At 39.5% G+C, this 16,525-nt stretch overlaps 2 protein-coding genes across 4 annotated transcripts in view; both read right to left on the bottom strand.

Moving 5' to 3' along the window:
• Window positions 1-16,525, bottom strand: part of HS1BP3 (HCLS1 binding protein 3) — a 642,583-nt gene that overhangs the window by 74,682 nt on the left and 551,376 nt on the right. The window lies entirely within an intron of this gene.
• Window positions 1-16,525, bottom strand: part of LDAH (lipid droplet associated hydrolase) — a 147,842-nt gene that overhangs the window by 6,653 nt on the left and 124,664 nt on the right. For all 3 annotated transcript variants that reach the window (XM_050754596.1, XM_050754597.1, XM_050754599.1), the window contains one exon: window positions 9,813-9,895. In XM_050754596.1, coding sequence (XP_050610553.1) covers window positions 9,813-9,895 — 83 coding nt within the window. Of the gene's footprint in view, window positions 1-9,812; window positions 9,896-16,525 lie in introns of those variants that run through there.

Raw genomic sequence — 16,525 nt, 5'->3', positions numbered from 1 at the left:
TTAAGCACAAAATGTAACTTTTTCAGTTCTAAATTTTGATTCCCCAGAACCACGCTTTAGCTTTTCCTCCTGTGTTTTCTGCAGGAAAGTGGATTTATGGTTACTATGGTCTCTTTGCTCATAGATGAACTTCCCTTTAACTCTTTAGTGTGTGCCTAAGGAGACACGTCCCTCCTAAAATATCCCTGCAGGTTGCTGCAGCTTGTCCCCATGTTTGTCCTTTCTCCTCCGTGTTTTCTCTTTCTTCCACTTTTTGGGGGTCTACAAATGGGTACTTTTGGACAGTGAATTACTGAAGCTGATAGATTAAAATGAGTTGCCCCAAAAATGACTCTGAATCTATCCCATATCTGGTACTGGGCTAAGTGGCTGACATTCAGAAGTGTGTAAGACGGTCTCTGCCCTGGAGCAGCTCACAGACTGGGTGAGAGAACAGGCCTGTATAAACTGGCTCTCAAACACAACAGGCAGACAGAGGTATGGACAAAGCCCTACGGGACCCCAAAGCATGAAAACCCAAATTCTGCCCTGAGGGAGTGAACGTGAACAAAGCTTTGTTTTAGTATACATGTGGAGTTGTGAGCTTTTATGCATTACTAATAGCGGACTTATAGTACGAACAAAGAAATATTAGAAAGCATCTTATGATTTAGCTAATAACTAACAAAACTCACTTTCAGTGACATAGCAACATCTTAATAAAAATTTTAAAAGCCACAAATAAAAATATCTATCTGAATTATTTCTGTCTATTCAATAGGACAGTAGGACTACAGGCATTACAGGAATAAAAGGGCTAATAAAATGAAAGTTTTACATATATATTTGCATATATATTTGTTTTGCATATATATTTATGTATAGAAAAAAAAAATATATAGTTGTTGTTAACCTTATGGATAAACTGAATTTTAGAAGCTCTTTAAGTCATAATTCATCACAAAGTCTAGTTTGGTACAAACGAGATCTCATCAATACAACTTGAAATGTTTCCAATGAGAAATTCCGTTTCATGAGCCCTTGGCACAGACTACTTCGGGTAGTCAATTTGTGGGCTGCCTGTTTTGTAATACAGTGCAGGCCTGAGCAGGGTGGTACACGTTGAGAGTGAAAGGGCTTCTCATAATGTCTTTATATCACAGTGTGGTAAAGTAATTTTATTTATATTATTCTGAAGTAATTTATGAAACTACTCAAGCTCCTTATGCAGCCGGAAGAGCGTAGTGCAGTGAGTGCAGTGTTAAGACTGTACGGGTCACTGAGCCATATCCACCTGGACTGGAATCTTGGTTCTGCCATTTATTGGTGCTGTGACCCTGGACCAGTTACTTAGCCTCCCTGTGCCTGTTTACTCATCTGTAAAGTAAGACAGAACTAGTTACCAGTGGGCTAGTTCTGAGGACTGGAAAACAAAGTATATCAAGTGCTTTACACATAGTGGGAACTCTTAAAGGCTGCTGCTCTACAGGTGAGGACAAAGGGAGCTCCTCGACACAGACTGGGCAATAGTGGGGTGGGCTGGCATGGGAGCTGTGCCCTGGTCAAGGAAAAAGAATCCACATGACCTTAAATCAGCCTTCGAGAAAAGATATTCTATTCTGATAAGTTGCTTTTGACATAGTCAGGCTCAGAAAATACATAAGTATTAAACATTTTTTACAATCTAAAGCAAAGTTGTTTTACCATATACTTACCCATTTTCTAAAAAATGTATATGTCGTATTCCCCAGACATGATTGCAGAGAAAGACAGATGGGGTAGAAGGTAAGTCACCAACCAAATAAACAGTGAAGCACAACCCTATTGGCAAGCCACCACTAACAGTCAGCTCCTGGAGTGGATTCTCTGCTTCTACTTTTATAATAAAACCTACTTTTCCTCATAAAGGAGACCTAGAGCCTAAGCTATAGTGCCCTTTGGCTATCCTTGGTTGAGCATCTTCCAAATGAAGGAAGACACTGACATTCTGGGAGTTACTTTTCTTCCTGGTGGGCTCACAGGGTGAGCCTATGGGTTCCTGCAGCAGTGAAGGTAATGCCCACTGCTTTTCTGAGCAATGCAAGGCTTTCTGTTAGCACTTCATAAACAGCTGTAGCTCCCTGGCAGCTTACACTGCATGGCAGGGCAACCAGGAAGCCAGCACCAGAGACAGTGACCAAAGAGGAGTGACGCAGATGCTCAGAGAGATCTATCTTCTCGGCCTTTCTTCCAGAGGTCTAAGAAAAAGATGTCATTCCTGCTTTCTCCAGGTTTTCTTTCCTTCTTTGAAATAATTCCCACTAGAACGGGTTTTTTGCTTGTTTCATTGTTTGTGAAAAAAGCAAAAGGTCAGATATAAAGCAGTCGGTTGCATACCAAGGGATCAAATTAGTACCTACACATATAGGCCCCCTACTTCTCAGCTAGGGCCCCCTACCCGCCTTTATCTTCTGTTTTCATCCCCTTGCAGCTTTCCCGGGCTCAGGATATAAACTGTTAGGTCCTCCAATGCATGCCCATTTCTGGGGAGAGTCCAGATAGTCTGGATGACAGCAGCAGGTTTCTACCTCTCCCCTCCCTTCAGAGTCAAAGACATGTAAGCCCCAATCTTGCAATGTTAAAGGAAACCAATTCTGTGATATAAGCATCTCCTTTCAGTTACTTAAAAATCTTATCCCTGTTGGGAACACAGGCAGTTGCAAAGTGTCAACATTTCACTGCAGTCTTTCTGAGCCCCTGTTTTTAGGAACTTGCAGAACTGCTAAAGAAAGGGAGATGGTTTAGGGACTTCATTTTTTCCAGTTACCTTGTTTCCTCTCTTCCGTTTATTCCTAACTGGCTCAATTACCATTCGTGAGAAAATGAGAACGGAAATCTCCAAAGATTTTTAAAAAGTGGCTGAGGATGGAGGTGAAAACACAAATGCTTCCGGCCCACGAACCCTGCTTCTCTCTGAGGGGAGCAGCAGGAATAGGAGCGCCAAAGGAGGAGTAGGTCCCATGGGGCACTGTGTGGCTCACTCTCCAATAGCTGGAACAACCATCTGCGTATACAGTGGTGTGCAGAGCAGCACTCTCCTTTCTGTGTGGCTAAGATGTAAAGGGCCAGGATCCTCCCCCTCCCACATACAAGCCACGAGGCCATTGAGTGACTGGCTTGTCTCTTTCTCATGTGAGACTGCAGTGAGACGCTAACCCAGGGCCTCTGCTTTCCTCTGGCGAGGCCCTCCGGCAAAGTAAGAGGCCCTGGGCGCCAGTCTCCTCCTGTGTTTCTGTCTTTCCCTGGATCTGTGCCCCAAGAAGGGGGCAGATATACTGGAATGGTTTTACTCAACTAACTGAGAGAAAGGCCAAGTCCAGTTCATCAGACTTCTCTGGACTAGAATAATGGGCCCAAGTCTTGGTAAAAATCAAGTACTATTGTGTTTTCCCTCATTATGGTTCCTATACAACAGCTCCTTGAGGCATCTTATGCAGAGTGGTGGCTGTTATTTAGAATGGCATTGGGCATTCTAGGGTCTCTTGGCCACATACTCAGCATCACTAACACCTTTCCTTAACACAATGAAAATATCTGAAAAGGGGATGTGAGAGGAGGAACAGTTAGGCAAATAATCTTTTTAAAGTACTCAGAAGCATAACTAGGCTATAATTAACTTTGTAATAGTAATAAAAACATTTATTTAATGCTTAGTACATTCCAGATACTCTCTTTTTTTTTTTTTTTTGAGACAGAGTCTCGCTCTGTCGCCCACGCAGTGGCATGATCTCGGCTCACTGCAACCTCTGCCTCCCAGGTTCAAGCAATTCTTCTGCCTCAGCCTCCCAAGTAGCTGGGACTACAAGCATGCACCACCATGCTCGGCTAATATTTGTATTTTTAGTAGAGATGGGGTTTCACCATGTTGGCCAGGCTGGTCTCGAACTCCTGACCTCATGATCCACCCACCTCGGCCTCCCAAAGTGCTGGGATTACAGGTGTGAGCCACTGTGCCCAGCATGGATACTCTTATAAGGTCTGAATTACAAGGTCTGAATTATAGCATATTTTTGGAATAACTGTATGAGGCTAGATACTATTATTAAACCATTGTATTGATGAACAAAGGAGGCACAGTGAGGTCCAGTAACTTACGCAGGGTCATGAGCAAGGATGGATTTGGTGTCTGAAGCTCGGCTGAGACTCTGGGAGCCCGGCTCTCCAGCACGTTTGCTTTCCCTCAGTCACCAGGCTCCACTGGAGAACCGCAGGATGTGTTAACAGAATTGCCCAAATAAAGCTTTCAAGGTCAAAATACTGAGATAAAAACAAACCTATCTATTTTCAGGATGATTAGGACATTCTGGACAGGCTTCAAATTAAACAGGCAGAACTAACACAATCCATTTCAGAACACCGAGGCTTGGCGGAAAGGCAGTCCTGGTGAGCCGGTCCAGGGAGCACTTCCTATGCTGCACCCAGCAGGACGTGTGCATGTCAGAAGGATTTGCATGCCCCAATCTGCAAACAACTACACAAGGTTTGCTCCCAAAGGCAACACACATCTCTGGGCTAAGGCAGGCTACGAAGAATGGGGAGAGAGTAATAGCAGAGGAGCTCCTGTTCTTGAGGACACTTGCCCCTTTCCCAAGCCACACTGTAGGCCTAGCCTGGCCCTCTGGGGACAGGGGCAGCACCACCTTGCAGGCAGCCCCTCCACCACTGCCTAACGTCATCTGAAAGCTGCACTCCATGTGTTCTCTTTGGAACAATTTCAGATTCCTACTTACTGATAGTGATGCTCAGATTCAGTCTGGCAGTAGCACACACCAGCTGTTTCCATAAGCCTGGGCCAAACGTGGTCATGGCAGTTTAGAATTTCCCCCCTAAGTGAGTTTGAAATGAAAACTTCAAGTTTATAAACCAAACATGAGTTCACTTTTCAATGAATGAGACATGCATCCCTTATGGCTTAGAACAGTGACAGAACAAGGGAGTGCTGACCTCTTACTTGCCTCCGACACACCAGGTGCCTCATAAAACAGAGAATACTCCAGAGGCTTCCAGACAAACTGGGACTGGGGTGGCGAAAACGCACAGTTGATTCTCTTCCTTTGGTTTATTTCATCCTGGTTCTCATTCCCACCCTTGTTACCTCCCCTCCCATCCTATTCATTCATTGGCTCCTTGTCTTCCTCTCAACCCTTAAGCTGGGTTCCCCAACGATCAATCATTAGAAGTCCTCTCTCCTTATTCTGTATACTTCTTTAGGCTGCTATTACCCATGTTCCTGGCTTTAACTACAGCCTCATCACTCCCCAATCAAAAGTCAGCCCCAAATACCTTTCTAAGCTTTATACCCATACATCCAGGGCCTGCCAGACACAGATCCACTTGCATGTCCCACTGGCATCTCAAATACAAGTACTAAAATGAACCACTTGTTCAGCCATCTCCCATAACTTGCTGCTGCTTCTCCTCCCATATTCCCTATCTTATTACCAAGTCCAGATACAGAGAAATAATCTTAGATTCCTCCTCTCCATTCCCCGATATCCTGTGAGTACTCAATACCTTTGATTCTATCTCCTAAATCTTTCCATCCTCAATCCCAATGCCTTAGTTCTTACAAAAGCCTTGTAAACAGGCTCCCCAACTCATATTTCATCCTTTTCCAGTATTATACCACACATTTTCCCTCAAAATAATCCCTCTCATTTGTTAGTATCACTAGGGCTAACTGATATGAACTAGTGCCCCTGAACTGGCTGTTCATAGCTGGCATACATTCTGATTGGTCAATGCCTATATCACATGGTTGTCAAATGTTTTGACTGTCACCCTGTTACCCCCACGCTTAGATCCTTCTATAGCTCCCCAAAACAGTCTCTTTAGTGTGGCATATCATGACTTCTTGTTCTCAGGCCAGTGCCTAAGCCACAACATCATGCTACCTAACCCTTTCTAGTTTCTCTAATGCAGGGCTTCTTTGCTTGCGGTGTACAGGTGCAGGGGTTTGCAGGAGGGGTTATGTGAACTTGGGAAACATTTACATGTTTAGTTTTGTTAATCTCTAACCAAAATTTAGTATTTCTTTCAATTATGAATACAGGCAACAAGCCATAATATTAGTAATGCCTATATTTTGTCATCTATAAAAATGGTAAGTATTTTCAAATCACACTAACTTGCTCAAGGTAACTAAAAAATTATTTATACTCATCATTACAAATTTAAAAAAAGTAATTCTGACTGCTATTATATCTCATTATCCAACAACTTCTTTCTTTTGTAATCTTGTATATTTTATGCACTTAAGAACATCATTGTGAGTAGAATCCAAAAACTTTATGAGAGCGAAAGAGATGCATGGCACAAAAAAGATTTAGAATCCACACTCTAATTAATGGCTTCCCCAACCATCCATCTCTCTAGCACATATTTATTGACTGTTTACCAGGTATGAATTATGCTAGGCCCTAGGGGATGTAAAGATGAAGAAGACACAGTTTCTTACCTCAAAGTGGGGAAAGGTGAAGGCTGATCGTTTAAAAACTGTGTGATAAATGCAATGTAACTTTACATAGGAAGTGACATCTAACCAAAACCAAGGACTGGGAAGGCCTCTTGGGGATGACACTGGACAAGCAGGATTTAGTTAAATGACAAAATAACCTATAGGCTGGGCTCAGTGGCTCATGTCTGTAATCCCAGCACCTTTTGGGAGCCCGAGGTGGGTGAATCACAAGGTCAGGAGTTTGAGACCAGCCTGAACAACATGGTGAAACCCTGTCTCTAGTAAAAATACAAAAAATTAGCTGGGTGTGGTGGCGGGCACCTGCAATCCCAGCTACTCGGGAGGCTGAGGCAAGAGAATTGCTTGACCCTGGTAAGTGGAGGTTGCAGTGAGCTGAGATCATGCCACTGTACTCTAGTCCGGGTGACAGTGCGAGACTCTGTCTCAAAAAAACATAAAAAAGGAAAAAGAAATAACCTATGATGCCATAAACCATGGTATACTCCTTTGGAAACAACTATGAGTCTGTTATATTTGCTCCAGGAAAGAAAAATTATTTTAATAAAATAAATTACTTTATGACCAATACTGTGTATAAAGTCACTGGACCTCAGAAGGAGGATAATCAGCCCAACAGATCTTTTAGAGCTAAAAATGCCCATTTTCCTCAAGCATATAAAAAGCTCTCTTCTTGTGTCAAATGGAAATCCAGTGGTAGAAAATTTGGATTTAGAACCAAAGCCTGCAGATTACGGTATGATAGTTCTCTTGGGGAGGAGAAAGAAGTAGAAAACTGTCTGCATGATACAGTAGAAAGCTTATTCTTAGACTAACTTTCCTATGACATTCTGGCTGGATGGCACAAAGATGTACTTTTCAGAACTATTTTTAGTTGAATACTGAGATATAGGAAATGATTTTTCAACAAATGTGTGGCTCGACGACTATTCACACTGGACAGTCCCGGATAGTTCTGCAGTTTCTGAATGCCTTTGTTTGGGTGGAAATGGGAACGAATATCCTTGATTAAGACACCTAAATAGGAATATTTCTAATCCTGGACATTGGTTTTAGTTTGACTAGTTATTGGGGGTGTTTGGAAGGTAGGAGGCAATGCCCATTATCTTCCTAGAACTATGTGCACTTTTAAGTTTCCTTATTTTCTCAAGCAGATTGGGACATATGTTGATTCAACTTCTACCAATATTAAATTACAGCATGTTTCCTCTTTTTATTACAGAAACAAAAAGTTGCAATAAACTTCCTGTCTCTCTGTACCTAGTTTCACTTAGGAGCTGTAATTGTATTTTTCTAGTGGAGGGCTTGAATTTTGCTGGTGGAAAGGATAATGAATTAACTGCAAGGTAGTTTTGCGTGATTAAATGAAACAATGCTTTGTTTCCCCATATTCTACAAGTACATTTAACGCTATCTCAAAAACAAAACTATTGCCTGGAGTTGAAAAAGTTTAGTCCTGTGACTGTGTGTTAATACTAACCTTGAAATGTCTACCATCTACCATTATACCCCCATATTTCCCCCATAAAATTTCAGTAAACTTACAGTCCTGACATAATTACCACGAACAGTCCTCTATCTGGGAATGATTACACTTGCATATGGATTTCACTTAGGACAGGAATAAGTTAGCACCTTTCTTTGACCTTTTTCTGAGCACAACACACAAGCTGAATCCAGAAATGATGAGTATTTTATAGCAGCTGGCTTCCACAGGTGGTAAGGCAGGCTCTGACCCATGATGGGTCTAGTCGTTCAGCAAGTGTGAATTTTGGAAGTGAGCATCTGCCAGTCTTATTATTAACTGAGAGTTGAGCTGTTTTTATGAACTCCCAACCTGGAAGAACTTAAATGCATTTTTGAAACAGATTCACTTATAGTTTAAATGAAAAATAAAATACTGTTTTTCTTGTATTTTCACATCGCTCAGTGACTGGAAGTAGCTGAAAGCCCCGGAGAGAGGGCCCCCCTGAAGCCCCAGCACGCTCCCTTCGGCTAGTGAGGGCTTCCTTCTGGTTTCCAAATTTCAATCTCTAGCCAATTGCTATTTTAGAAATATGATGACTACTATGGCCATGAGACAAAAACACACTGGCATTTTCAAAAGTCCTCTACGGGTGAATATTTTAAATATTCTAAAAAAAAATTTTAAGAACATATACATTTCTTGTTTTAAGATAATTGTATTGGGAGGTTATGGAATTAAGAATTAACAAGGTAGAAAAGTTTAAGTCAAATGTATCAAGGTTTATAAAGACATTCTAAGTCCAGTGGGTTGTCTCGTATTTCAGTTGTGGATTGCTCCTGAGTCCTGTGAGAGTTTGCCACTCAGCAGGGATCATTTCAGCAGGTGTCATAGTTCAGCACCAATTGTAAAGTTCAAGGTTAGTGCTGTCCAACAGAAGTATAAAGAAAGGTACATATGCAATTTTAGAATTTCCTAGTTACAATGTTTAAAAAAGTATAAAGGAATGGGTGAAATTATTTTTAATAATATGTTTTACTTAATCCACTATATCTAAGGTAGTATCATTTCAGCAGGTAATCAATATAAAATTAGTGAAATATTTTGCTTTTGGGGGAACTAAACTTTTGAAATCCAATGTGTGTTTTACACTTATGGCACATCTCAATTAAGGCTAGCCACAAATAACCACATGTGGCTAGTGGCTATAGTATTAGTACAGCTCTGTCCTACTCAGAATGGACAGCCAGACAAATGATGCCACAGGAGTACCACAGTCATTCAAATTCTAGGGTGACCTTAGACATATATACTAAACCCTAGTCTTATAGTTTCAGAGACTGGTGCTTCCAAATATGTGTGTATTTGCAGAATAACTCCCAAATGTTGAATATTTCACAAAACTGATCTTAGGGTCAGAGCAGGACATTCCTACTCTAATACATTAGAGAATAAGAAAGGCTCACTAGTCATGAGGTCATATAACATATAATGTATTTTCTACTGTTTCATTTATATTCCAACATAATTCATTTATTCTATAAATATTATGGAGTTTTCTCAGTAGAAGGCCTAGAGAGGCTAAAATGTATTGACAAAATAGAGAAGTATTGATTCTAAAATTAATTCAACAAAAACAGGTGATAAAAAATATTTAAGTTACTATGCAATCAGCTTTACTACTCTCTACGCAACCTTCAAGGATAATTTCAATTTTAACTGGAAGTAGAACTCTGTGTCATTCTACAAACCCTTAAAGTCTTATAGATTCTAACTAGTTCTAGTCCTTTGCCTTCATAAATATATCTGCCCATCTACTTCTTATCTATCCCCTTACAGCACTAAAGTGATTACCTTACATAAATGCTCCTTTATGGTTTCGTCATCTCTCTTCACCACCTCCATCATTTCTTGGCCCCCAAGGTAGGCAGCATTAGCTACATTTAAAAAATAAAAAGTCAAACATTTAGAATATATAGAACAAACACAAATTTCAAGTTAATTTTAGTAAATTCATGTTCCTCCTTTCTTTTGGCATGTGCTATCTGATGAGAGATACGGGTGAGGCCAACAGAGGAATGTGAGTCAGGCAACATGCACAGTCTCTGGAAACAAGAGCATTTCATTTAAAAGAACCTTCTTCCAACCTCATCTAGCTTCTCCATAGCAAAAGTTTAACAGTTCCACAGCCCAATGTCAGATACCACAGCAGATGGTGTGTGCAATTGTACCAGATCAATATGTGCTATTTCGATTTAAGGCTTAGAAGCACAAATTGTTACCAATAAATCATGTATGCCAAGAAAATGCAAACAGTTACTAACATGAAAATCTCTTGGCTTTTTTTTTTTTTTAAAGGAAACAAAAGGATTATTTATTTTTAAAAATACGTTTAAAGATCTCTAGGAGTTTTCAATAAGAGTTAGTCCCATTATATTGGCTGCAAAATAAGCAAAGTGATGCTCACTTTCAAGATGTCAAATACCTAGGAAAGAGGAAGAAAGCCAGAGATAACATGAATGTATGTGGCTTTCTTGTACTGGTAAGAACATTTGCATTCAATGCTTTGTACCTTCAATTCCATTTTGACTGGGATTATTATTGTTATCTTGCTTTCTTTTTTTGCCAGCATCTCTCCTTCCCTTCATTTTCAATCTTTTGTCATTTTGTTTCAAGTATGTCTCTTGAAATCATGTAAGCGAACTTCTTTAAAAATGCAATTTGAAAGTCTCTGTTTCTTAAATAGAGGGACTAAACATATTCATATATATTGAGATCAAAGCTATTTGGTCTGACTCCAGTCATCTTGCTTTATATATCCTATGCTTTCTTGTTATTTCTGACTCTTATCTTTAGTGTGAATGATGAATTTTCCTCCCTACCCAGGATTTAACAAATTTATTTTCATTAACAATCTGAAAGTATAAATTCCATTTTTATTTATCTAGTGGTAAGCCTTACCTAAGAACTGCAAACTTACTTTTTATTTTCTCTTGCTGTCTGGAATTACTCATCTAAACAAGGCATGACCTTAGCATACTTGCACTTTCCCCGTGCCTTCCTCCCATCCTGCCTCCATCCCTGTGGCTTCAACCATCTGTAATTTTAGTTCCAGATTATTATTATTATTTTTTGAGACAGAGTTTCGCTCTTTATTGCCCGGACTGGAGTGCAATGGCACGATCTTGGCTCACTGCAACCTCCACCTCCCGGGTTCAAGCAATTCTCCTGCCTCAGCCTCCAGAGTAGCTGGGATTACAGGCATGTGCCACCACGCTCAGCTCATTTTATATTTTTAGTAGGGACAGGGTTTCGCCATGTTGGTCAGGCTGGTCTTGAACTCCTGACCTCAGATGATCTGCCCGCCTTGGCCTCTCAAAGTGCTAGGATTACAGATGTGAGCCACCATGCCCAATCCCCAGATTATTAATTTTTACATTTTGCCTCTACTTTCCTTGTTTAAAGTTTTATCAAGGTAACACACACACATATATAGTTTCATATCAAATATCACAGAAATGGTTCTAGTGCAAAACCATAGTTTCCTTTTCCATCATTTCCCATTTCTAGACCCGTTTCCTAGAGGAAGCCTCTCTTAACTCTTTTAGCTGTCCTTCCACTAGTTATCTTCAAACATCTAAACACTTACGATCATCTTGCCATTTCTTGATAACTTATTTATTACCCTTGCTGAGTTGCTGTGAGAGATGAGGATTTAGCTCACTTTTACAGCCCTACCATTCCTTCCTGCCATCTTCTCAACATGTTTATATCTTATTTTGAATTATTCTATTCTTACTTAAATAATATACTTACACTTTTACTTCTAAATATTGTTCACTGCTGAGCCAAGTGGTATCTAGAACGACACTTCCATTTTTACAAGTCTCTGTCCTCCAATATTTGTTTTTGTTACAGTTACCATTTTTTCCCCCTAACTCTACTCAATATTTTTCTGAGTCAATTATTCCTGGAGACCTCCTTTCCAGGACTCTTAGACCCTCTGCTCTAACCTGCACCACTGTCGACTTAGAATTTCCCTTCCCTGCCTTCTTGGGTTTTTCCCATTGTTTTCTAAGTCCCAGTTAATTAACTCATTCATTTGTTTGTTCATTCAACGATGACTGAACACCTACTTACTTTATGCCAGGCATTATTTTAGGTGCCAGAGATGGAGCAACAAACAAGACAGAAAAGCTATTCTTGAGATACAGCTTTTGGGATGATAGATGGTAGATGGTGAGAAAGTGCTATGGAGAAAAATAAAATCAGCTTAGGAGATAAGTCTGTGCAGTGACAGAAGTGGCCTATTTTATGTAAAGTTCACTGAAAAGACCTTCCTGATAAGGGCTTGTGTGAACAGAGAACTTGAATGAAATGAGAAAATGGACCCTGCAGACACTTGGGTCGGCAGCACTCTAGACAGAGAACAGGGTAGGAGATGCTCCCTTAAATATAGCCATGATGTAATCCTAAAAAGTAGCACTTTAATCATTCTTGTCTGTCTGTGATATTAGCATGAATACATATAGGAGTAAATATTCTGCATTTTCTTGGCCTAATCTCCTAAATCAGGACAGGATATTTAGTCGCAGTTATACACTAAGAAGCTGGACTTTAAGACTCTAAGTCCTGGTTCCAAAACCAGAGCTGTCTTTGTTTTACTATATTTCGGGGAATTTATAAGGACCAACTAAATTAAAGCAACAGGGATTTGATTAATACATTATGGCCTATTCACTAAATTAATTATTCTATAACCTATTATCCTGCAGAATATATAATGTCAAATACATATTTAAAAATAATAGTAACTGACAAAAAGCAAACCATGAAATAGTACAGTATGATCCCACTATTGTAAAGATACATGTGTATGGTACAGATTTATTTGAAAAGATAAACAATAAAATAATAACACATTATCTATGGTTCATGGAATCCCAGGTGATCTGCTTGTCCTTTCTTCCCTCTCACTTCCCTGCCTCCCTTTCAATAGGTTATAGTTTCTTTCTTTGCACATCATTTTGTCTCTCCTAGAATTATTTATTGCATTTGATTTTCTTTTTTCGTGGGTAGACAATGAAAATTCTCTACTTTCTTCAAAAATGCATCAGATTTTATTCCCGAATGTGCAAACACATCCAATAATTCATTTATTCTGTCCCTCCCCCCACAGAGCCTTCCATTGTTTTGATCCAATCTTGGACGGGTCGCTCTCCAGGCCTGCTGCATAGCTGTCATCCTTGGACTTCCCTTTGCCACTTCTCTGGACTGAATTCCCTGTTTTATGGATTCTGTTCATGACTTTCTCATTCTTGGTTTATTCCCTTACTTTACTGAAGCACATTTTCCAGTAACTAATAAAAAGATACACAGGAATTTTTATAAATGTTTACATGTCTAATTTTTGTTTCTTTTCCCACATGAATAGCATAGTTTGGCTGTATATAGAATTTTAAGCTGAAAGGGGCTTACCTTCCAATTTATTATCTTCCAGCATCCAAGGTTAATGATTTTAATTTTAGTTTCTTGGAATGCGACTGCTTCCCTTTGCCCTGCCCCTATCCCATCTCCTTATCCTCAAACTCAGCTCCCTTAGCTCTGGAATCCTGAAGTTTCGCAGGAATATGCCCTAATACAAGTCTTCTGTTCGGTAATTAGACTGGAAATCCAGTGGGCCCACTCACTGTTTGGACTTAGCAACTTTCTTTCTGGAAATTTTTCTTTTATTATTTCTTTGATAATTTCTTCCCCTGTTTTCTCCATCCCCTCTTTCTGGAACTCCTACTAGTAGGATATTGGATCTCTTAGATTAATCCTCTAAGTCATTTTTCTTCTATAGCCCTTCTCTTTTTCAATTTGTATTACTTTCTAAGAGATTTCAACTTTCCCTTCTGTGTTGAATTCTCTATTGAATTTTTATTTTGGCTGTGAAAATTTCAATTTCCAAGAATATTTTCTTGTTCTCTTTCCTTTTTTACAGCATTCTGTTTTTTGTTTTACAGATGTTATATCATCTTTCTGAGATTACAGGGCTGTTTTATAAGAAATATTTTTTTTTCTTTTTCCTGTCATTTTATTATTCATTTCCTGACCTCCCCTTCCCGCAGTCTGTTTTTCTGGTTTGGTCTCTCTCTTATGTTGAGGAAATGTCTGATATACTTGCATTGTATAAAGCCATGTGCTCTAAAAGTTATGTCTGATGACCTCATCTGTATTTGTTAGCTGTGAACTCATGAAGAAAGGCTGTCATGCCAATTTGAAAAGTTTTCATTTAAGATACTTGTCAGAGGAAGGGCCATGTTTTCCTATTAGGATATTTGTTTTCTATTTTATTTTTGACAAACTGGGCTTCTATATCCCATTATTTCCCCTACAAATATAAGAGCTATAAAGTTCAGGAAAATAATTTCTTCATGCTTCCTCCTTTAGCCTTGACTTTTCAGGATTCTTTGTCCCTGGACATGAGATACCCTGTTTGCTTATGGGTAGAAGAATGTTTTTCCTTTTAGATGCAGTCAGAGTGACCTGCTTCTTTCCTGTTACAGCAGCCCCTGATAAATAGCCACACACTTACCAGCTTTCCTGTGTAATGCGGCTATTACTGAGTATAATATGAACAAGCTAGCCCCAGCTAAGATTCTAATTTCTTGACACAGTGTTTCAAAGACACTTTATTTGCAGTGTAGCCAAGATTGGTGGACAAGACTTATTTTCCCACACTCCCTGCAGACAGAGCAGGTTTGAGTTCTCTCTTGTTGCCATGAGGCTGAGTACTATGCCCCAAGGAGTGAAAGCACAAGTGCCTTCTTGTACATGACAGAAGAACCCCAAGCGGCAGGCCTCATTATGTGCAAGAATGACTCATGTGGTCCATGTTGCCTTAGTTGGATCTTTCTCATTGTAATTCAGAGCACCTGAAATTCAACACAGAACACTCTGATCATCAATAAAGCATTATTCTGTAATTGTAAAGAGTAGATTTACCTTTCCAGATTCCTTTACAGAGATTTCAGTTGTAAATTATGTTCATAATCAAGGTATCTCAATTTCTGTTTCTTTTCTATATATATTAATTATAATAGAAACACAGAATGTCCATAGAACAACACAATCCTACTTAGTCCTTCTATAAAAATGCCATTATATGGCCATACTGCCCAAGGTAATTTATAGATTCAATGCCATCCCCATTAAGCTACCAATGAGGTTCTTCACAGAATTGGAAAAAACTACTTTAAAGCTCATATGGAACCAAAAAAGAGACCACATTGCCAAGACAAGCCTAAGCAAAAAGAACAAAGCTGGAGGCATCACACTGACTTCAAACTATACTACAAGGCTACAGTAACCAAAACAGCATGGTACTGGTACCAAAAAAGATATAAGGAACAGAACAGAGCCCTCAGAAATAATACCACACATCTACAATCATCTGATTTTTTACAAACCTGACAAAAACAAGAAATGGGGAAAGGATTCCCTATTTAATAAATGGTGCTGGGAAAACTGGCTAGCCATAAGTAGAAAGCTAAAACTGGATCCCTTCTTTACACCTTATACAAAAATTAATTCAAGATGGATTAGAGACTTAAATGTTAGACCTAAAACCATAAAAACTCTAGAAGAAAACCTAGGCAATACCATTCAGAACATAGGCATGGGCAAGGACTTCATGTCTAAAACAATAAAAGCAATGGCAACAAAAGTCAAAATTGACAAATGGGATCTAATTAAACTAAAGAGCTTCTGCACAGCAAAAGAAACTACCATCAGAGTGAACAGGCAACCTACAGAAGGGGAGAAAATTTTTGCAATCTACTCATCTGACAAAGGGCTCATATCCAGAACCTACAAAGAACTCAAACAAATTTACAAGAAAAAAACAACCCCATCAAAAAGTGCACAAAGGATATGAATAGACACGTCTCAAAAGAAGACATTTATGCAGCCAACAGACACATGAAAAAATGCTCATCATCACTGGCCATCAGAGAAATGCAAATCAAAACCACAGTGAGATACCGTTTCACACCAGTTAGAATGGCTATCATTAAAAAGTGAGGAAACAACAGGTTCTGGAGAGGATGTGGAGAAATAGGAATACTTTGGTGGGACTGTAAACTAGTTTAACCACTGTGGAAGACAGTGTGGTGATTCCTCAAGGATCTAGAACTAGAAATACCATTTGACCCAGCCATCCCATTACTGGGTATATACCCAAAGGATTACAAATCATGCTGCTATAAAGACACATGCACACGTATGTTTATTGCGGCACTATTCACAATAGCAAAGATAGCAAAGACTTGGAACAAACCCAAATGTCCATCAGTGATAGACTGGATTAAGAAAATGTGGCACATATACACCATGGAATACTATGCAGCCATGAAAAAGGATGAGTTCACGTCCTTTGTAGGGACATGGATGCAGCTGGAAACTATCATTCTCAGCAAACCATCGCAAGAGCAGAAAACCAAACACCTCATGTTCTCACTCATAGGTGGGAATTGAACAATGAGAACACTTGGACACAGGAAGGGGAACATCACACATTGGGG

Source organism: Macaca thibetana, chromosome 13 (assembly GCF_024542745.1).
Source record: "Macaca thibetana thibetana isolate TM-01 chromosome 13, ASM2454274v1, whole genome shotgun sequence".
Lineage (NCBI taxonomy): Eukaryota > Metazoa > Chordata > Mammalia > Primates > Cercopithecidae > Macaca > Macaca thibetana.
This window is presented reverse-complemented; position numbering and strand designations above follow the sequence as displayed.